This window comes from Leucopleurus acutus (assembly GCF_964270905.1).
Source record: "Leucopleurus acutus genome assembly, chromosome: 13".
NCBI lineage: Eukaryota > Metazoa > Chordata > Mammalia > Artiodactyla > Delphinidae > Leucopleurus > Leucopleurus acutus.
This window is the reverse complement of record NC_139155.1, coordinates 82,625,356-82,647,921: the sequence shown is the minus strand read 5'-3', so window position 1 is coordinate 82,647,921 and position 22,566 is coordinate 82,625,356. Positions and strand designations below refer to the sequence as shown.

General features: G+C 59.2%; 1 protein-coding gene across 1 annotated transcript; it reads right to left on the bottom strand.

Annotated features, from left to right (window-relative positions):
- Window positions 1-1,217: 1,217 nt before the first annotated feature.
- On the bottom strand, window positions 1,218-22,526 carry SETD1B (SET domain containing 1B, histone lysine methyltransferase). Its single transcript, XM_082853348.1, has 17 exons — window positions 22,415-22,526; window positions 21,728-21,915; window positions 21,378-21,476; window positions 20,476-20,746; window positions 18,260-18,372; window positions 15,815-17,053; window positions 11,368-12,195; window positions 10,651-10,912; window positions 10,227-10,564; window positions 10,034-10,139; window positions 9,027-9,500; window positions 6,413-7,668; window positions 5,377-5,547; window positions 4,101-4,232; window positions 3,895-4,014; window positions 3,678-3,815; window positions 1,218-1,554 (listed from the first exon to the last, which is right to left on the bottom strand). The coding sequence occupies exons 2-17, from the start codon at window positions 21,899-21,901 to the stop codon at window positions 1,381-1,383; spliced, it is 5,895 nt and encodes a 1,964-aa protein (XP_082709474.1). The 5' UTR covers window positions 21,902-21,915; window positions 22,415-22,526; the 3' UTR covers window positions 1,218-1,380.
- Between the last annotated feature and the right edge of the window lie 40 nt (window positions 22,527-22,566).

The window sequence follows — 22,566 nt, the reverse complement described above, 5'->3', positions numbered from 1 at the left end:
CTTCCCACATGTTTCTACAAGAAACAATGTTCCCGAAAAAAAGTCCTTTATGGCAGCCTATGTACAGAAATCTGTTCTGAACTTCAAAAACCTATTTTTTCCCCCTTTGTTTTTATACACGCACAAGAAAAAAAAAAATCCGTGGAAAGGAACTCTAAAGAAGATGATGCCAAGGGTTAAAAAAAACCAAAAACCTGTCAGACGTAGATCTGAGTTTTTAAATCTTTTCCAAGATTTTCCTTTCTCTGGGAGAAATAAATCTTCTCACTCTGAAAATAAATATGCTCTTGACTTCTTGGGGCGAGGGGCTTGCTGGCAGGGTGAGTCAGGCTACAGGCTGGGGGCGAGCGGGTGAAGCTTATAAGCAAACAAAAATACGCCACACGCGCATTCGGTCAGGCATTCGGTCAGACACCCGTAGTGGCGGGACTCAGGACCCGCCTGCCCTGGTGGGAGGTGCTTCTCTCCCCTGGGGGTGAAGGTGAGGGCAGGAGAGGGTAAGTAAACACAACCCTTCCAGCCCCCCCCAGCCCCCGCCCCCCCGCTGGCATTCGAATGAGAAAGTAAACACTGAACCCAAGATTTGGGGGGTGGAGGGGTGTGGGGTGGCAGGGAGAGCCCCAGGGGAAATTCCTGCCTGGGATCAGCGTGGCTCCACCAGGGTCTGCTGGGGGAGGGGGGAAGGTACCCCCAGGCTGCTGGGGAAGGAACAGACTGGAGGGGGGTCGGAAAGATAGGGGGGTCTTCTCACTGAGTCCGCCGCCGGCAGAGAGCGGGCCTTCCGTAGTGTTCTGAGGTCAAAGCCGCCTGGCCCGACCCCCCTCCTCTGCAGCACCTGGCCCGGCGCCCGGGCCCGGAGGGTTCCAGAACGTGGACCGACACACCATCAAACCACGCAGCCCCTGCCTGGGGTCCCCACCCTCTGATTCTGCCTTCACATTTCAATGGTTAAAGCGTCTTTTCTCATGAAGAAGAAGAAAAGAATGAGAAGACGAAAACAACGTAGCAGCATTCATGGGAAGAGGCTGACCGGGAAGGGAAGGCTGGACAGAGAAGACAGAGAGAAAGAGGTGGAGGAAGGGGAGACGCCGGGGAGGTAGGGGGGTGGGGGGAGACATTTACACCGGAAACCAAAGTCCCGAAAGGAGCATTTCTTTAAAAAAATGAAAGAGACATGGGCTGAGAGACAGAGAAGCCCTTTCCCACTGAGGGGCCGGAGCTGCGGTGGGTCCTGGGGGTAGTGTTGGGGGCGCCAGGCCCTGGCACGGCTGCTGGGTAGAGGGACAGCACCTGAAATGGGGGTGGGAGGTGGGGTCTGGCCCCGGGGCCAGGGGTCCACGCTCGGGCGCCGGGGGCAGCTGACATCCCCAGGCACCGGGCCTAGTTGAGGGTCCCCCGGCAGTTCTCGGAGCCGCAGAGGCAGGGGATCTTGACATCCTCGATGGGGAACTTGTAGTCGTAGGTGATCTCCTCGTTGACATTAATGTGCTGCTTCGAGTAAATGACGATCTTCTTCTGCGACTCCACGGTGATGACCTTGGCGTAGCAGTTGGGCTGTGGGTGGGATGTGGGGGGGAGGGTGAGCCGACCCACCTGGGACCCCACCCGGGCCCTCCCTGACCGCAGTCCCCCAAACCCAACCGAGCCCCGTGCTCAAGGCCTGATGTACTGGCCCCATGACCCCACTGCCCACTGGCCACCTGCCCTAGGCCTCGGCTCCCCCATCTGGCGGACCAGGGCTCCCTGTCTCTGATATTAAATAAGAATCATGATTGTAATAATAATAAATTTCGCAGAGAAATATCCAATTTACTTTTATACCGCAGGTGATCCCCAAATTTATGTTTCTGGCCCAGGCCCTACTTCTGAGCTCTAGAGAAGGGGTCAGCAAACTCCGGCCCCCCGCTGCCTGTTCTTGAAAATAAAGTCTTATTGGCACACGCTCATTCATTACATATTGCCTATGGCTACCTTTGTTACAATGGCAGTTAAGTAGTTGCTATGAGATGGTCTGGGCCACACGGCCAAAAATACTTACTACCTGGTCCTTTACAGAAAAGGTTTGCCTGCCTGCACTCCAGGCCCCCAGATCCAACTAGCTGCTCCATATCCACCTTTTGGCAGCCCAAGGAGACAACTTTGAGTCAGTAAATTCAGACCTAGGGAGCGGCCATTCCATGCACCCAGTCCCCCAAGCATCTGCCCCCACCGCCTCCCCTCTAGCAGTGCTGGATCCAGCCCACCACGCCCAGCGGCTTCTGCCTCAAAGGGCCTCTTGATTCTGTCATCACTTGCCTGGACTGCAGCGGCTCCCGCTGCCTCTCTGAACTCGGAATTGCAGCGGCTCCCGCTGCCTCTCTGAACTCGGAATAACTCCTGACCCAGCTGCCAGGGAAATGTTTCCAAAGGGACAGCAAATCCCGTCACCCCAGGGCAATAGCCGGCCTCGGCTTTTAGAGAAAGTTCTCAGCTCTGCTTACAAGGCTGAGTGACCCAGCCACCACCAACCCCGCCAACCTCATCCTCTCACCCTGCCCTCTGCCCCCTACCTCATCCCACTGCCCCTCAAACAGGTGTTCTCCCTCCCTGCCCCAGGCCTCACCTCACTCACTCATGACCGCACCCGGGTAATTCCCTCTTACCCCTCAGCTCTCACAGGAGACGCACAGCGAAGTCCCTACGGGCCCCAGGGTATGATCAAGTCACAGTCGTGCGAGCTGGCACGTACTGAGCACCCGCTGTATCTGCACAGAAGGCCTGCCCTCGGTAACCCGCTTCGTCCTCCCAACACCCCACGAGGAGGGACTGTTATCATCCCAGTTTTACAGATTAGGAAACTGAAGCACCAAGACATGAAGTGACCTGCCTACAGTCGCTCACTAAGTAGCGATGCCAAGACCTGAACCTACAGCCAGGGGTGCCTGTCCTCCATTTGAAGCTCCCCGTGCTTCTATTCACGAGAGGCCCACCCTTGTTATCAACGCCCACCTCCACACCCAGACCTGTGCCATGTCAGCCGTCAGTAGCCGAGTGTGACTCTTTAAGTTAATTTAAATTAAACACTCAGTTTTGGGGGCTTCCCTGGTGGCGCAGTGGTTGAGAGTCCGCCTGCCGATGCAGGGGACACGGGTTCGTGCCCCAGTCTGGGAGGATCCCACACGCCGGGGAGCGGCTGGGCCCGTGAGCCATGGCCGCTGGGCCTGCGCGTCCGGAGCCTGTGCTCCGCCACGGGAGAGGCCACGGCGGTGAGAGGCCCGCGTACCGCAAAAAAAAACACTCAGTTTTTTAGCCACACTAGCCACGTTTCAAGCGCTCAACACCACACGTGTATATCAGTGGACAGCAAGGATGCAGAGCACTTCTGTCACTGTCGAAAGTTCTACTGGCCAGCACTGCCCCAGAGGCATCGAAAACGCCCAGCAGGGGGAAGGAACTCTTAATACCAGCTGTATAGACCACGTCACGAGCACCTCTGGTCTCATTATGCGCATTTTGCAGATGAGAAAACTGAAGCTCAGAGAACGGCTCCTCGGATAAGGCCTCACACCTCCACCTCCCTCCCCGCTATCCTCGTGGGCCCCGAGCTCGGGAAGGAGGCCGCGCCGGTTCCTGTGCCCTCCGGTTGCGGGTCCTCCCGGCACAGCAGCAGGGGCGGCGGCCCCGAGCCGGGCACTCACGTTGCAGCTGTGGTTGATGAAACGCGCGAAGTTGCCGCACTTGGTGGCGTCGATGATGGTGTCGTGGTCCACCCGGAACATGTAGCTGCTACCGATGCCCTCGTCCTCGTAACGTTTCTCCCGCATGTCCGCAATCACCTGGCCAGGAAGAGGCCTCAGTCTGGGCGGGGCTGGCCGCAGCCCCACCCCGACACCTGTCCTGGCCGGCAGCGCTTACCTGGCGGATGTTCTGGCCCACGTACTCGATGACCATCTCGTCGGCCGCAATGGGCTCCATGGCGAACAGCCCCCAGTCGTGAATGTGACTCTTGCAGAATTTGAGCTTTTTCTTCCGGAACTGGGGGAGGGAAGGGGATGGGGGTGAGAGCCCTGGTCCCGGATTCTGTGGCCGCCCCGGCCGCCCCAGGTGGGGCCCAGCCTCACCTTGAGCTGGTTGAACTTGAGCAGGTCACTGTCACAGCTGCCAGTGAAGGAGGACAACAGGCGGCGCTGCTCGGAACGCCGCTCCGAGCCGGCCCGTGTGGAGGCGTGAGGCTGCGCTGGGATGCTCATGCCCTGTGAGGATGGGTACAAGGATGGGGACGGCGGGTGACAGATCAGAGAGGGGTGCGGCCGCCTGGGGGAGCTGGCCACAGGGAACCCGCATCCCCGTCTCACCCTTGGCAACCCCACCGTAAGCTCTGTGGCCCTAGCTTCCCAGCTTCCTTGCTCCGAGCGTCCTAATAGCCACCTCTCCTCTACGGGGTCCTTCCCGTCAGAATCTGAACGTGATCAAGTTCCTCTAATCTTAAACAAGACGACGCAGCGTTCTCTTCACTCTTGCCATCGTTTCCCTTCTCAGCTAGATTTGAAAGCATCTCTGCTTTTTGGACAGAGATGGTGGGTGTCTGTCTACCTAACACCCCGTGGCTTCATTCAAAATCACGGTTCTTCCCAGCAGCCCCGCATCCCTTCCCTCTCTTGGCCTCCCTCTTCCTCTGTCCCCACCATTGACACCTGGAGCTTCACTCCCCTCCAGATGTTCTCCCGGGTCGGCTCACCCCTGCTGTGGCCTTTGGCTAACATTTCCATCCTCATGATGCCCAAATTTAGGTCCCCAGACCAGACGTCCCTCTCCCCAGCTCTCTACTGTACCCATATATCTAACTGTCCGCCAGACCTCACGACCTGGATGTTCCACAAACCCTGAAACTCAAACCATCCCAAAGTGGGGATCCCACCTTCCTTCTCACCTCAGTGCTTGGCATCCAGCTACGCAGTCCCCAAGGCCGGACCCAGCAGCGTCCCACCCCATTCTGCCTCCTGTAACCAGTCAGACCCCCCAGTCCCATCCATCTGACCTTCTAATGTTCAAATATTCCTGAGAGTCTTTCAAATGCATCTTCTTTTTCCCACACGGCCCCCCATGTCCAACCTACCCAATTTATTTCCTTAATTTCAAGAAGAATGAAGGAAACTTCTGGAAATGCAACTCAACTCTGTTCGTATCCCTGATTAAAACCCTTCGGAGGCTCTCCCCTACCCGGCCCTCACCTCACCTCTCACGCTTGAGCACCCAGGGGAGTGGCACGCTTCGTGCTCCATGCACCGGCCCCTCTGGCTCCACAACCGCTCCTGGTGCCTGACACCCCCTCCGGGAGGGCCCCACCCTCTGCGCAGCCCGGGAGGCTCCGGGGTGTCCAGGCCCCGATGGCCGTACCTGGGTGTCTGTGGGGGGCTCGTCGGTGCTGGCGCGGCTGCTGTTGAGGTATCTGAGCTTGTCCTTCTTGTCGATGGTGTAGAAGCCCTCACTGCGGGCGCAGCCTGTCACGTGCTCCCGGATGCCGTCGTCCCGTTTCTTCTTCTTAGCTGAAGAGAGGCTGGTGGGTGGGTGTGGGTCAAGGGCCACATGGACATTCTCGGAGAGCCCCTCCCAGTCCTGCCTGGAGACCCGCCCTCCCGGGCCTGGCCTCTCCACCCTCAGACCCATCTGCAGGAGGCCAAGGACACCCAGCTCCACGGCCCACACCTACACCACTTCCCTGCACCTGCCCACTGGCCAACTCCACCGTGGTCAGAACTCTGACAGGTACCCAGCTGCATGGCCTGGGGTGTTTTTTTTTTTTTTAAAACCACCCTCTGCCTCAGTTTCCCCATATGCAAATTGGGGATGACGATGCCCCGTGGAATGACTACAGATGCTTAGGCTGCTTAGCAGAGTTCCTGACACAGAGTAAATAAACTCAATAAACTCATTTGGTACAACAGGGATAAAAGCAGCGCCAACTTCATAGGGTTGTGGTAACAACCGACTGTGGCGTGGCATCGTGGCTGAGAACGCAGATTCTGGAGCCACATTTGCCTGGGTTCAAATCTCTACTCTGCTACTTCATAGCTGTGTGACTTCGGGCAGGTAACTTAACCTCTCTGAGCCTCGGCTTCTTCAGATGTAAAATGGGAATAATAGCAGCCCCTACCTCACTAGGCTGTTGGGAAGATTAAATTAGGCGATGAGAGGGAGCCAGGGAGAGTGAACCTTCTGTCAGCCCCTGCTTCTGTCATGTTGTACAATCACATTGTTACATTTAGCCCCCAGACCTGCCAATTCTGGCACAGAGGGCAGTGTTTAAAAGTGCCAGTGATGACTCTGTACAGAGCCTGGCACGGTGCCGGCATAGACACTGCTCCGTAAGTGACAGTGATGTGCGCTATCCTGGGAGGTGCAGCCCCCCCACCCTGCCTGGCAGGATATAGGGATGGTAGACCCAGAGCGTGTCATTGAGCCAGTCCATGCCGTTGTCCTGCTGCAGCAGACGCTCGTAGGTGACACACAGGAAGCGGATGTCCTCCTCGTCGATGCCGCCATTCCAAATGTCATACAGGATGGTCATCTCCTCAAATTCTGAGCGGGGCCGAAAGAGGGGCTGCGGTGGTGAGAGCTCGGGGGAGGCTGAGGCCACCAGGTCCTCGTGGCGCTTCTTCGGTGGCCGGCGCCAGGGCCCCCGCACCTTGGCCAGGTCCATGAACTCCTCGGTGACCTCGTCGCGCCCACGGGGACCCGGAGGGATGGCCTCAGAGGGCCACTGGTTCTCTAGCTCCTTAAAGGGCAGCTTGGTGGGCTCAACAGGTGGCGGAGGTGGGGGCGGAGGAGGCTGGGGGGGCAAGGGTGGGGGGGGAGCCGGGATCCCCGCGTTCCGGAAGTCCAGGGTCACGGTCCGGGGGTCGTGGGTGCTGGGGAAGACAGGGGTCTGTGGCTGGCCTGGCAGAAGCAGGAGGTCCCTGCCCAGGGGGGGCCCTCCTGGCGCCCGGACCAAGGGCCCATCCAAGGAGAGCACAGCCGGCGGGGATCGCCGGGGCCGGCCCGGCTTCCTCTTGATGGGGGGTGGGCAGGGGGCCAGCGGAGCAGGCAGCAGGGGTGGCAGCTGGGTGGGGGCCCGAGTCTGGGCCCGCAGGACGGGTACGGGCAATGCCAAGGGCAGGGGCAAGGGCAAGGGCAGAGGGAGCGGCAGGCCTGTCTCCAAGAGCACAGGGGAGGCCAGGGGGCCAGACCGGTCATCACGCCGGCCAGCTGGGAGGGGACAGACAGGCAGGAGCAGGGGTCCACCAGGCTCAGGGAAGGTGGGGGTGAAGCTGAAGTCCCGGCCAGGTGTCCTCGGGAGGCCCCCGCTGCTCAAGCCGGGGGATGGGGATGGGTAGGAGAAGGGGCTGCCTGGCAGCTGCGGGGAGCTCAGGGGCAGGCCACTGCTGCCCCCCGATGGCAGGGGCTCCCCACTCGGTGTGGCCGGCACGGCCTCTGCGCTCTGCGACTTGGCCAAGCTGCCACAGAGGCCTGGAGTACGTGGGGGCTGGTCCTCATGGGGAGGCTCCAGAGGGACTGTTGGGAGCGGGAGGTCTGGGGTCTCGGGCTCTGGTGGTGGGCTGGGTGGCCGGGGTGGTCGAGCGGGCGGCAACGGTGGCTGCAGGGGTAAGGAGAGCAGCGCGGGGGGCGCAGGCTCCGCTTCCAGGTTGTTCTCTGCAGAGAGGTGGGCAAAAACCAGACCTTTATTATTTGATTCAGATGTCCCTCAGCACCCTACTTATGCTGCCCTACTATGCACTTGACACGTCTCTGGGTATGCACTCATACCCTCTGGGTCCCTAGGGGTTCTGTGAGTATACGGACTGTCCCCCTCCAGCTAAGCCGCTCAAGGACCTCTCAGCACCCGGCCCAGTGTCAGGCACACAGTAGGTGTCTGATAAATGTTGGTGGAAGTAAATCAAAGATGCAGGAGACATGGTTGTAGCCCTCGACACTGTCTTTAGAACGGTGTTCCTGTGAACCGGGAACATCCCATGGACCAAGAAAATGAGCTCTATCAAATAAAATCCAACAAGTCTCTTTGCTGCAGGACTTTTCAGAGCCTGTAAGGTTTTCTCTTAGCATTTATCTCTACTGTCACAGAATACATTTTCTAACTTATCTGCTGTCATCCATCACCCTGCCCCAGAGTGTAAGCCCCAGGTATTTTTGTCTGTTTGGTCCACTGTTGTATTATCAGTTTGTAAAACAGTACTGGGGACGACAATAGAGGCTCAATTAATACGTTTAACAATATTCAAAGACCTGTGGTTCTATAGCCAAATAACACAGAATTAAACAAAATACAATGGGTTTCTTTCCTCAAGGACTATTACCGGTACAAACTAACCACATGTGACTATGTAAGTTTATACTAATGAAAATGAGACGTCACAAATTCTGTTCCACAGTGGCACTCTCCACCTTTCAACTGCTCTTAGCAACACGGTGTCTAGTGGCTACAGTATTGGACAGGACAGAGAGAGAACGTTTCTATCACCGCAGAAAGTTGTATTGGACAGCACGTTTCTATCACTGCAGAAAGTTCCATTGGACAGCGTTGTTAGAGCCTTTAACAAGCTTTGTGCAGCTCCACCAAGATGGTGGAGGGGGCAGCATCCATGGCCTCTTCTCAACTGGCCCAGCACCCCGAGGCCTTCTCTGCTGCTTTCTGTCACGGAAATGACCATATACACCTGCACCCACACCCCCTCTCCTGGGAGCATCTCGTGGGACTAATTAATGGTCCAAGGACTAAACCCCAGGGGAATACTGACAGAGGAATGGTGACAGCAGCAGACCCCTCTGGGATCTAACAGGTGCCAGGCTCCATGCTGGCACATCATAAGTTATCTCACTCTGTCCTCCCATATGACCTCATAGGGGAAGCACAGTCCACAGATCCCGTTTTACAGATGAGGAAACTGACTAGTTAAGGTGAAGTGATTAGTATCAAGGAGGCTGGGCTCATTCTCACGGTGAGGACATCCTGCTTCCATGCCCACCGCCCTCCCAGGGGCTGCAAGCGTTACCTGGGGTGGGCTCCGGGGATGGCAGGGGCCGGGCCTCCATCTCTCCAGCAGGGGGCTCTGGAGACAGCAACCTGGCCCCTTCCTGGTTCAGGCCTGGCTCGTCGGGGGGCTCCTTGCAGCCAGCCAGCTCCTCGACACCCACAGGCAAGGGAGGCTCTTCCAGCATCGGGGTCCGCGCCTCGGAGGCTTCGTCCTCAGCCTCGATGTCCACCTCCTCTTCTGGGACCAGCGACTCCGTCGCGGGTGCTCCTGTGGCCACGTCCTCAAAGTCCTCGTCAGGGGCAGCGGGAGCCACGCTTTCTTCTGCAGCTGCCTCCTCCCCTTCCGCCTCATCTTCCTCCCCTGCTGCCAGTTCTTCTTCATCTTCGGAAGGTGATGAGGAGGACCCGGAGCTTGATTCGAAGTCAGAAGACTCAGAGCTCTCACTGGAGGACTCAGCTCCAGCCTTGGAGGTGGCGATGCTCACTGTCTCCTCTGGGCGGGGGACACAGGCAGGGGCGCTGTCATTATCTGCTGTGCTCCAGCCAGGTACTTCACCAAACGTCTCACAACTGGCGGCACTGGGCTGAACATAACCCTCAGGGGTGTGTGTGTGTGTGTGTGTGTGCGCGTGCATGTGTCGGTACTAACTAGTCATCACGTTTTTTTAAACTGAGGTGAAATCCACATAACATAAAACTAACCGTCTTAAAGTAAACGATACAGTGGTATTCAGTATATTCACAATGTGGATAACTAGCCCTTGTCTAGAAGAAGCCCGTTCCCTTTAGCGATCACCCGTCTATCCACCGTCCCCTAACCCCAGCGACCACTAGTCTGCTTTCTGTCTCTCTGGATTGACCCCTTCTGGACACTTCACGGGAAAGGAATCATAGGGCATGCCCTGTTTGTGCTTTACTGAGTTCACACTTCAAAGTCAAGAGATCTGCCCCCAGAGTATAGCTGACTATTGCACGGGCTCTGCGCTCTGCAGAGGGACCCCGGGCTGGGCCGGGAGCCCCGCTCACCTCCATCTGAGTCCCCTTCTTCCTTCTCACTCATCTCCGACAGGGCTGCGTCCTCGTCGTCATTCTCAGACTCGTCCCTGTCATCGCTGTCTTCATCATCGTCATCCTGGGGGGGGGAGGGACGGAGGAAAGGTGAGCCGAAGGGACCCCTCCCCTGGCCCAGCACCCCAGGCCTCCCCAGCCCGAACGGTACCTTATCGGACAGGGATGAGGTCGAGGAGGAGGAGATCTGGCTCCTGGGGCCTTCCTCCTCCTCCCCCTCCTCCTCCTCCCCCTCCCCCTCCTCCTCCGCGCTTTCTCGCTCCTCCTTGTCGGAGGCTGAGGATGAGGGCGAGGTTGTCGAGGACTCCGAGGACGAGGACGCCGACGACGATGAGGACACCGACAGTGACTCCTTCTCGTCCTCCTCCCCGCCACTGTCCAGCTCCAGGGGCCGGGCTGGCCTCCGCCGCACACCCACGCCCTTGGGGTCCCGCTTGGCGAGCTCACAGGGGGCATCCGCCATGTCGCGGTCCCGCTCCCGCTCAGACTCTGTGGGGAAGGAGGGCTGTCAGAGCTGGGCCAGGGGCGCGGGAGAGGAGGAGACCCCAGCACCCGGTGAGCGGAGGGGCGCAAACCTTCATCCTCCTCATCCACGGAGGCTGAGGGTCGCAACCGCTTCTGGTCGCCAGACGAGGCAGTGTCCGGCGGCTCTTTCCTCTTGACCTTGAAGGAGGGCAGGCGGATGGCCCCGCGCAGCCCAATGCTCAGGCCCAGGCCCTCGTAGCCCAGGCCCTCGCCCTTGCCCCACGACTCCAGCAGGCAGGAGGCGATGCGGTCCTTGGGCTTCGGCCTGTCTTCGTCCTTGTGCTCACCGGACTTCACCGGGGTCAGCGAGGCCTGGGGTGCAAGAGAGGAGGGGGAGGTGACCATGGTTACGGCGCTGCCACCAGCCCTGTCCCCTGAGCAGCCTGCCGTCCTCTCAACAGTGACAGCCACGTGGTAACTGGGCACTTCCTTTCCTGGAACCTACCTCATTTTGTGCCGACTACTCAGGACGCCCCCAGGGCCCCACTCTGCCTCCCTGACCCTCGGCTTCCTCACCTGCAAAGCGGCTACTACGGCTGCCCGCACCGGAGCAGGGGCCCTCGCGCTTTGGAGGTTGGAACCCAAAAGGAACGCATTATAAGTACACACCTGTGTCATCGACACACCGCTTTCACAAAATAACACTCACACTATCCTGCTTTGGGGGTCTGGGTGGCGGTGTTTCCAGTACGTGCCTGGGGAGGAGAGAGGCTGCCTGGCCGGGTCTCTGCCGCCCGCCCCCCTGCAGCGCCGCGCCACCCACCCACCTTGGCCATCCGCTCCTTCTTGTCCCACCACTCGTCGAAGGCCCGGAAGGCCACCACCTCCACCATCTTGCGGTTCAGGTCCCGCTTCATGATGGCCTTGAGCTCTTTGAGCACCACCAGCAGGACACCGTCCACCGTGGCCTTGTGCGGGTCCTCCTGGCGTGGCACGTAGCCTGGTGGTGGCACTGACGGGTCAAACTTGGGCAGGGGTGGCCAGGGCTGCCCGCGGCCGGGGCCAGTGTTGCTAAGGGAGAAGGGGCCCCGGTAGGGCGGCAGGTTGACGAACTGCAGCCCAGCGGAGGCGGCTGCGGCTGCGGCGGCCATGAAGGGCGGGTAGGGGCAAGCGCCCTGGCCCGTCATCAGACGGCTCAGCATTTGCGTCTGCATCTGGAAGGACATGGGCATGCCGCCCCACTGGCCGCCCAGCACGTGGCTCATGTCCACCTGCATCACGGGAAACAGCCCCGGTGGGAAGGGCGGCAGCGGCGGCAGAATGGGCGGGGGTGGGACACCGGGCGGTGGTGCTGGCAGCGGTGGCGGGGGCACTGTCACAGCGGGGTGGGCTGGGGGCGGTGGGGGCGGTGGTGGGGGCAGAGGAGGGGGCATGGGGAAGCCAGGCTGGGGCGGGGGGGGCGGCGGGGGCGGGGGCAGTGGTGGGAAGCCAGGAGGCGGGGGCAACGGCAAGGTCGGGGCCAGCACAGAGGGAGCTGCCACAGCCCCCGTCCCGGGGGTCACCACCATGGGCTTGGGGCAGTCAGCGCTGGTGATGGGGGCCGAGGGCATCTCATCATCTGAGATCTCCATGTCCTCCCCCGAGGACTGCTGCCCCTGCAGGGAGAGCAAGGAGAGAGAGGTGAGGGTGAGCCCGGGTGGCCCAGCAGGCTCCCAGATCCCCCTGCTGAACACCCGCAGGTCAGAGAAGAAGCCCTTCTACAAGACAGAGAGAGCAACGTGGCTTCCGCAGCTCTGATCCTGGTCCCCTCCCTTGCCAGCCACGTGGCCTCAAGCAAGTCGTTTAATCTCTCTAAGCCTCAGTCTCCCCATCTGCATGATGAGCACCACAGTACCTGCCTCACGGGGTTATCATGCAGATTCACTCATTCATTCATTCAACAAACATTTGCTCAGCACCTGCTGTGTAGCAGGCGCTGTTCCAGGTGCTAGGAACACAGTGGTGAACAAGACAGAAGAAATTACTGCTGTCTTGGAGCTGAACTTCTGGAGGGACAAGGCAAAGGATAACTAGGAGGAATGTGAAATATATAGTCCTTCATGGAGAAAAAGAAAGCTGGGAAGGGGAGTGAGGTGTGAAGAGGGAAAAAGATTGTTTCAATTTGAGAGACTCTGTTTCAATTTGCATTCAGAGAAGATAATACTAATAGTTAAAACTTCTCTAGCCTTTTCTACAGGCCAGGCACCTTTCTAAGCACTTTACGTACCTTAACTCAGTTAATCCTCAGAACAACCCTGTAAAGTAGGTCTGTTATCACCAGTTTTAGTGATGAGGAAGTTGGAACACTTGAGAGCTTAAGTAACTTGCCCAGGCCACACAACCACTAAGAGATGGAGCCCGGATTTGAACCAGGAAGTGGCTCACTAGCCTTTGTTCCCAGTTGGCCTGTAGTCTTCACTGTGGCAGAGAGGGCCTGGCAGAGAAGGTGACACGAGCAGCGGGGGCGTTTAGCAGTAGTGAGGGTGCACGAATAGGAGGTATGTCTTTACGTTTTTCCTTAGTTACTCTTTTCATATAGTCTTAGTACGGGCCGCGGTGGGGCTGAGCGTTGTCAGCACATAATATCTCGTATTTCTTATCTGCACCTCACAACGTAGGGCTCATCTGCACATAATATCTTGTATTTCTCATCTGCACCTCACAACGTAGGGCTCTAGTCCAATCCCTTTTGACAGGTGAGGAAACACACTCAGAGAGCTATACATAAATCACTGGCCCAAGAGGCCCAGCCAGTCAGAAAGAGGGCTGGGATGCGAGCCCAGGGTGCCTGCTGAGCGAGGCGTCAGGGGGTTGTTGTGGGAATCCAGGACCGTGGCACCACGTGAATGGGAGGAGTCGAGCATGACCTGGCTGTGAAACGGGAAAGGACTTCTTTTCATTCAGACATGGGGCTTTGGGGAGGTGGACGCAGAGGCCTGGAACTGGAGCGGGGCACGGGGTCCACAAGCTAGAGGTGGAGCAAGAAGGCAAAGCAGGGGCAGGGCGAGGAGGGGTGGGCTACCCCAGGCTCTTGTGTCAGGACCCAAGGCGAGAAGGGGGCTCAGGCCCTGGCCTGGATGAACGTGGCTGGGAAGACAGAGCCTTTGTAGGTTGCCAGGGAGTGCATTTGAAGGCTGAGGGGGCAGGGTCTGTGCAGGCTGTAAGGTCAGAGGTCAGACGTACAGGTGAGGGAGGCTTCAAAGGGAAATGGGGGGCGGGGGAGAGAGAAGAGGAAAAGCAAACCTAAGGCAGAAGAAAGCCCTCGCTTTTGCTCTGTCCCCTCTACAGACACACACACTCTGCCTCTCAGGGACCCACACACATGCCGAGGGAGGCACTGGCAGGCTCAGCCTGATTCTCAGGGACAGCGCCAGATCAGTCCTGGACAGCGCCCAGCAAGGCAGGCGCAGCACGCATAGGGTTAACGCCGCCACGGCTGCCAGCCAATCACAAGGAGACCCTGATCCAGCCCAGCCCGCGGCCCTGCCCCTCCCTCCGCCCCGCCCGCGTCCGGGGGCGGGGGGCAGAGAACCGGCGGGAACTGGCGGCTGAATATTCGGCATCAGCTCCAGCCGTGCCTGGAGCTTCCCAGGTGGCACCTCACTTAAGCCAAGATTAGTGTGAGGCAGCTACTCTCACTATCCCATTTCACAGATGACGAAACTGAGACTCAGGCAGGGAAAGTAACTTCCCTAAGGCCACATGACCAGTAAGTGACAGGGGTGGGGCTCAAGACTTAAGGACTGGAGCCGGAACTTTTAACTATCAGCCTCTGTGAAGAAAGGGAGTGTCCCCCTGTGCTGCTCTCCCATGTGGTCAGCCTAGGCTGGGATTCCCTCGGGTTCAGGCCGTAGGAACCCGGGAGCTGCTCTCCCGACTGTCAGCAGGGGGCTCCCGAGGGCCATCTTGGAGGTTATCAGTACTCCCGGGCTTCCCTGGGCTGATGTCCCGGGGCATACCCGACCCCAGCTCTCTGGGCCTCAGTCTCCCCTTTCCTACAGTGACACCGTGGGAAAGCTCATTCCCTCTGGCTCCTCTGGGCTTCCCGGCCCTGGATCAGCCAGTGAGCATGGTTAAATAAACATCCCCTAACCTCCGGCAGGAGAGGGAGGGAAGAAGGGAGGATGGCAGCAGGGCCAGCAGCCCCCCCACCTCTGCACACCTGTCAGCTCTCCCTGCCTGAACCCCTTAGCGCCAGAAACCACTTCCCCAGAACAGCCTGGAGGCCCCCAGGAGCCCCAGCCACCTGCAATCCCCTCCCAGGCAAGCCAAGTTCCTCTCTGTTCTTCCCTGAGGCGGCCACATCGGCCTAATCAAAGGACTTGGGGAGGAGGGACCCTCCTCCCTACCGCCCACGGGGGGCGAAGAGCTGTGTCTGAGCTCCTGCTGTTCATGCCTGCCAGGCCAGGAGGGCCAGGGCAGGTGCCTGGACCAGGAGGGGGGAGGAGCAGAGCCAAGGAAGATGACGGAATCCTCCCCCAAGGGAATGTGGCATGCAGCAGCACCCACCCCAACCCTCAGGCTGCAGTGAGACCCCAGAGGAGGATCTCTGGGTGGGCAGAGGGTGGGGGGTGGTCAACTCAGCCTGGTTCTCGCTGTGGCCCTCCCCCGGGCTAGCCCTTAACTCCTTCAGTCCTGGACGCAGGGGGAGAGAGAGGAGGAACATTTCAATGTCCTCCCTGCCCACCATGGTTTCCCATCTCTTCAGAGGGCACCAGGTTCTAGGAGACAGTGCTCCAGAGCTGCCACCTGACCTAGCTCAGCAGAACACTCTGGCTGATCCCTCTTCCCAAATCTGCCTGAGTGTCAGGACCAGTCCCGATCAGGTCCCAGCCTCCCAACAGAGAAGGAGGCCCCAAACCATCACCACAGTCCACCTCTCTGGGATCTCAGCAAACTCCAACCAAAGAAGCTCAAGTCAGAATTTATCCCCAGAAAAAGGTCTTGACTTCCCATACCTAGCAAGGAGAGCAACAGATCTAGGTCATGTTTCCCTTTTCACCAAAGCTGCTAGGGAGCTCAGAGCAAACCAGCTGCTCAGTCATAGCCCCTGGTGCTTTTCGTATCCTCTTTTCATTCTCTTTTTATTTGTGATCTGTTATTTTGGCTGCCCTAGCCCTGCTGCTTCTGTGTCTTAGCTAGTTATCCGACGGGGAGAATGTTTCAAGGAGGAAAGAGGGAGCCACAAGACAGACAAAACCAATCCCAGACAGAGATGGACAGACACCATGGTACCTCATCCATCTTCTCTGAGGTGGGGGTCCTGTCTCCAGCCAGGTCCAAGGCCACCTCAGTTGTCTGACCCAGAAGACCGGTAGGGTCTGGGGGGCCTGGCTCGGGTGGGGGCCGGGGCCCCAGGCCCAGGTCAAGCTCATCATCCTCATCCGAGTCGGGCAGTGGTGTGGGACTGATGTCCTCCAGGCCGGTGCTGGATGGGCGTGAGGAGGGTGGTGTGGGGCCTCGAAAGCCAGGCTGAGAGTTAGCGCCAAAGGGGGCCAGTGGGGAGAGCTGGGAGGAGGAGGAGGAGATAGGGCTGCCCTCCATCTGCAGCTCTGTGTCTGAGTCCTGCTCCCGAAGGAAGGGCAGCTTGGTGCGCTGCTCCTTCAGCAGCATCTCGATCCGTGAGTCCAGGCTGTCGTGGGGCTTCTCGGGCCCTGCAGGTGACGACTCCAGCGTGGGCGTACCAGGACTGTCACAGGGCTCAGGGCTCCAGCCGAAGGTCGGCCGGCCGCCCAGCTCCATGCTGTTGGCATCAGGGGGCGGGGGTCCAGGTGGCGTGCCTGGCTTCTCCTTTGTCAGGGGCTCAGTGGGCGGCAGGGGCGGGGGCACAGGTACTCTCCGGAACTCCCCACTGTCACGGGCCCCAAAGGGGGTTGCGGCAGCGGGCTCCTCAGGGGGCGGGGGGAAAGGGGGTACAGGAGTCTGATATGGAGAGAAAGCCGACTTGAATGTGACTCCAGGAGCGGAGGCTGCTTGGGTAGGCGGTGGAGTGTGGGCAAACGTGGCTGAATCCTGTGGCTGGGCCTTGAATGGAGGGCCACTGCTGCCCCCACTGCTGCTGACTGCCCCGAATGGGAGGTCCACGGAGCCCCTGAAGGTGGCTGTGGCCCCTGCCACTGCGGTGACTGCAGAAGAGTTGTGGACATAATGATGCTCGTGGCGGCGGTTGTAGGCGTCCGTGAACTTGCTCTCGTGGCGCCGAGCCTTGAAGGTCACTGTGGGGTCCTGGCTGAAGAGGTAGGAGGGCGTGGGCTGGCGGCTGGAGTAGCTGGAGTCCTGCGAGAAGGGGGTGCCCAGGCGCGGCGTGAGCGGTGTGCCCTGTCCGTAGGAGTTGGGCGTGTCCAAGCGGCAGCTGGAATAAGCAGTGTCCTGGGAGAAGGGTGTCCCACCACTATTGGGGGTGACAGAGGATGAGCCAGAGCCACAGCCTGCAGACAGGCCACCATCTTTGAGGCGCTTCAGGGCATCTGACAGCTTGAGAGAGAGAGAGAGAGAGGTCTGAGATCACTGGGGGGAAAACATGCAATAGAATGGGACTGTTTTTCCCTCTCACTCCAGCTACCGGGGAGCTCGGAGCCAAACTGGTCACTCTAGAGCTGCAGCATAGTGAACGGAAGCAGCGGTGGCAGAGGGAAGGGGGGAGATTTAAGAGGAGTGTCTGGATGGTCCTCACCTTCTCTAATCTTGGGGTAGCCAATTATCCTCAGAGAACCTTGAGGGTTTTTCCTAATCCCTAAAGCAGAGTAAAGATAAGACCCTGACATCTTGGTGTGAACTGGGATTTCCTTCCTGCCCCAGGCTGTCAGATATCAAAGACCTTCCAGGTAGAGATAGCAGACGATGGTCTTGGAAGTGAGGGGGTGGCCAAGGGCCTTGTCCCTCCAACCTCTTGATGTTTTAGGGTTTAAATAGTGTAACACGTAGGGCTTCCCTGGTAGCACAGTGGTTGAGAGTCCGCCTGCCGATGCAGGGGACACAGGTTCGTGCCCCGGTCCGGGAGGATCCCACATGCCGTGGAGCGGCTGGGCCCGTGAGCCATGGCCGCTGAGCCTGCGCGTCCGGAGCCTGTGCTCCGCAACGGGAGAGGCCACAACAGTGAGAGGCCCGCGTACCGGAAAAGAAAAAAAAAATAGTGTAACACGTAAAGTGCCTGATAAACAGCTGACCAGCAAGTAAGCAAAGACTGTTCACTCTGGAAAAGCTATTCCAGAGGGTGGCTGGGTTGATGCTGGGGTAGGAGCTGGGATGAGAACCTCCCCATGAGATGGTGGTCCAGGTGAGGTCCTGGGAGGCGGTGGGTGGGGAAGGAATCCATCTTGCTCTGGAAGGAGGGACTTGAACTCGGCTTTCTGGGGGCAGGGGTAGAGGGGTGCACGGGACACCAGAGACTAGGACCCTGGACACAGCAGTGTTTCAGCATTAACGTGGAAAGCACATGGACTCTGGATCTCTGGGATGGGAATCCCAGCGTGTGCAGAGAGAGGGCTGGGGGCCGTGCCAGAGGACAGCTTTGGCAAACAGGGCTTTCAGACCCCCTGCTGGAAGCCTTGGTGGGCACAGCCAGGCTCCTTTCCTGGTGTCTGACACTGGAGATGGTGAAGTGGGGTGGGGGCCAGCCACATCAAGGGAGCTGGTGATGGGGTGGGGAGGCGGGGGAAGGACTGACAGCCATAAACCCACCTGCAGGGTCTCATTCACGATTGGAGAGACAGCATCCAGCTCGCCCACTGGGAGGGTTTGGGGTGTGTATCGGCCCGTGACCAACAGTTCGTAGAACCGCATGCGGGTTTCCCCTGTGGAAAAGGCAAGGGAGGGAGGACTCAGTGAGGCTCCAGGATGGGGCAGCCCGCACAGGTGGGCATCCTTGTAGGGCCCCTGTTCCTGGGGCCCCTGTGCCTGGGACCCCAGGCCTAGGGAAGCTAAGTGACCCTGACCAAGTTCCCACTTCTCTCTCTTTGTACCTCACTCCGGAGTCCGATCTGTTCAATGAAGCTCCTAAACTGTATGATTTTTCTGATCCTGAGATTCAGAATTTAATGCCTCGTGGCGCTGGGACTCCCCCAAATACAGAAATGCCAGCCCCAACACAAAGCCCCTTCCTGTCACCTGGGCCATGCCACCCAAAGAAAGGGGTAATCCCCATCCTCTCACCTTCCCACTTAACATCCAGGGCCTTGTAGCAAGTGAAGAGGAAACCCAGTGACACAGGAGTGACAGTTTTGTTGTTAACTCTCTCAGGTGCCTGTCAGAGTTTGTAAAATGCACTCTAGTACTGCGTTACTGTGAACTCCACAAGGTCCTCCCCCGGCCCACTGAGCCACTCTGGTAACCCTCCACCCCAGCCCCACCCCCTGGCAGAGAGAGGCCTCTATAGACCAGGGGGCCAGATTATCTATATTTATAGAGCCCTCTGAGGCAGCTGCTTACATATGCAAAGGAGACGCATTCCTTGAGCTACTCTTTACCGGTCTCTTTCTTGAAATACAAACTTGGTGGCAGTCTCTAAGGGCCTTTTCTTTTTTTCTTTTTTCTTTTTTTTTGCAGAAATGAAATTTTGGTGAGGGCTGACTACTCCTTAAAATGGGCATGTGATGGGAGAGGGGCTCTACATTTGATTCTCAGGGAGAGGTCAGCCTGCAACCACCCAAGGGGTCTCCCCAACAGACTTGAGAAACTAGAGAAGGGGGGTGAAGGGCGCTGTGACTGGAACAGGAACCTGGCTTGTGCCCTGAGGAACCTCAGAATTAGGCACAGGTTTGGCAAGAGTTTATAGGATAACTGTGCCCACCCAGAAGCAGTATCCCTCCGCATCCCCAAGCAAGGTCTTAGAGACAGTCAATATGTGCTCATTATTAAAGGCGAAAAAGAAAGGATTACATTTTCCAGTCTTGGGTTTGGTGTGCCCGGGTTGCCCCTAAACCCCGTGCTCACGAAACCCTTGGAAGCCACTCACCTAAACCCTCCCATGCAGGGTCTCCCAGGGGACGTCCCAGGGGCTCTGGACCCAACAGTCCCTGCCCAGTCACAGGGCTGGCTGGGCCTCAGAGCACCGGGCACTTTCTTCTGTATTGGTACGAACTTCTCTAGAGAGGTCACAGGCAAACTTTAGGGGATGCCCTAGAGTCCTGCCAGCCCCCCAGCCAGCACGAGGAGAAGCCTCCCAGGACCCTGAGGGTGGGAGGTATGGCTTCCCCAGCCCGGCTCTCCCAGCAGCCGCTCAGAGGCTCTCGGTGAGCACAGAGCGGGATTCCGCTGCTTGGGAGGTGGTGCTGTCTCTTTAAGAGAGAGGAGGGAAGACAGTGTCAACCCTAGAGCACCGGGAGCAGCCCGCCCAGCTCCAACGGGAGCATTATCAATGAAACCACACTCTGGGCCCAGATTGGTTCCCACTTCTAAGGGGAAGGGGCGGCCTGTGGGGGAGGGGCACTCCAGATCCCTGGAGGACTCTCTTTTTAGTGGAGGGACGTACTCTTTGGATATTTAAAGGCGTTCTAGTGGCTCTCCGTCAGCGCCCCCACCACAAATAAACGAACCCTGCTTTCTCTCCTAACACAGACGGCAACACTGGGGACTGCCTAAACCCAGGCCACCAGGGCTCCGCGCGGGGCCCGAGGGGGTGTCAGCGGTGGGGAAGCCTCCGGGTGGTCCCTTGGGGTTCAGTGGCCAAGGACCGGCACATTTGGTAAATTACAACTTGTCTCCTAGCAACAGACAACACATTTGGCTCCACGTGACTCTACCCTCAGGAGGGGGCAAAAGAAAAGGTTGTAGGGGGCACCTAAGGAAGAATGAGGGGCTCCCCAACACTGCAAGAGGGGCTCTGGGAGAGGAGGGGGTCACACTGACAGGTCCTGTGGCTCCTCCGCGATGGCTGTCCTGAGCGGGCCTCCACTCACCTTTGGTGTCCAGCTCCACGTGGATGATATTGCCCATGACCGAAGTGCTGTGCAAGTGCTGAACCGCCTCCTTGGCTCCCCTGACCGTGGCAAAGACCACTTTGGCGATGCCCAAGTGCTTCTTGGTCTTGGGATTGTACAAAATCTCCACCTCTTCCACCTCCCCATACTTCTTGCACATGTCCCTCAGGAAGTTTTCACGGATGTTATCATTCAGCTTGGCAAATGTCACCTGCTTCGGAGGCACCGGGCCCACATAGAACTCATCGATCTGGCAGGGGACGAGGGGGAAGGGAGGTTGAGAACACTGAAACCGAATGGAAAACACAAAATTCCCCACTCGCCCGCCCTTTGAAAACAATGAAAGGTAAAAAATAAAAATTTTTTTTTGGAAAAAAAAATGCACGCGGGCGGGCCCGGGAAGCGGAGGATTAAATCGTTTGGAACGTGGAAGTCCTCTGGGTTCGAAAGGAAAGGGGAAAAAGAAACAGTTTCTCTTTCCCCACCCCCTACTCTATCCTCCTCTCCCTGCTGCCAGCGCAGGGGCGACCCCTTGGGCTAGGAAGTTGTACCCCTAAAGCCACAAGGCTGGGAAGGGGGGCGGGTCCCAGGGCCGAGCCCTTGGGCTGGCAGGAGCCAGGTGGGGACCCGGAGCCCCCAGCTGGGCGGGCAGGATACTGTATCAGCGCCTTGATTACAGTTTCACTGAGTGTTATTCTGTTTACAGTAGCCGAGAGGGGACACCCCTCTCTTTGCCATCTCCCCCTCCCCGCCAAAACTTCCCAGGCCCCGGACGGCGGGAACTCAGAATCCGGCTGGGCTCGGTCAAGACTGGCGTTATTTTCGAATTCGGGGCTTGGGGAGGGGGGTCAGGGGCGCGGGGCAGGGGGGAGGGGCCCTACTTTGAATTTGGGCACCGACAGCTCCAGCTCCTTGTTTTTGGTCCAGATCCCGACGACCCGGGGATCTTCGACAATTTCCACCGGGCGGTTGCTGGACATCTGTGGGGAGGAAGCGGTGGGGGGGGGGGACGTAATGGGTGGCCTGGTCCAACTCCCCAGGGACAGGGGCAAGCCCCCCCCCCCGCCCTTCTCCAGGCACTTGTCAAACTCCAGGACTACGGACCCGGCTGACAGTTGGCCGGGTGGTCAGGAGGGGGGTCCCCGGGCCGATCGGACCCTTCCGCCCCCACCCTCCTCGCCACCGCTCGGAGGGTGGGTGCGGGCGGCGGGGAGGCGCGCCGGCTACTCACCGCCAGGCTGAAATGCTGCCCATCGTAGCGGTACAGTTTATGATGCCCCTTTTTCAAAGCCGGGTCAATCATCAACTTGTAACTTCTCCAATGGTGGTTCCTCCTCTCGCCCGAAGGGCCGGGCTGCGGCGGGGGCTGCTGGTGGTGGTGGTGGGGGGGGTGACTGTTCTCCATGCCGTTAACCCAACCTGAAAACGAGCAAGTTGTTGTCGTCTCCGCCGCGGTGGCGGCGGCGGCCGCTTCTACACACACGCGAAGGAATCAAATCGTCCAGCCCCCACCCCCTCCCACCTTACCAGCGCGCCCCAAAAGGAGCTGTCTCGCTGGCTCCCCCCAAAATAAGAATGGAGCGAGAGAATAACCCTTCCGGAGAATTAGGCGCCCGCCCGCTCGGCCACCATCTCGGGGCGGCTGCGAGAGGCTCCCGGGGGCCCTTGGTGCAGACTGGCGGGGCCCGGGGCACCCGGAGGACCCGGGCTCCGGCCCATGGTACCCGCCCGGCCGCCCGGCGTGGCGCTAGCTCGCTCGCTCCGCCCGGCTCGGGCGCGGGGCTCGCGGCAGGCCTGGCGCCGCCCGCCCGCCCGCTCGGCCGGAGCGGGGGCCGGGGCCGGGGCTGGGGGCTGGGGGCTGGGGGCTCGGGCCGCCCGGCTGCCGGCAGCGGCCTCTCCCTCCCCGAGCCGCGCTTACATCCCCGCCGGGCGCCGGCCTCCCTGCGCCGCCAGCCAGTACATGGTGTCCCCCGCGGGAACCGAGGCCGGGGCGGCCGGACTGGGGGCCGGGAGGGGGGAGCGCCGCCGCCGCGGCTGCCGGGCCCGGAGCTGCTGCCGCCGCCTCTGCTG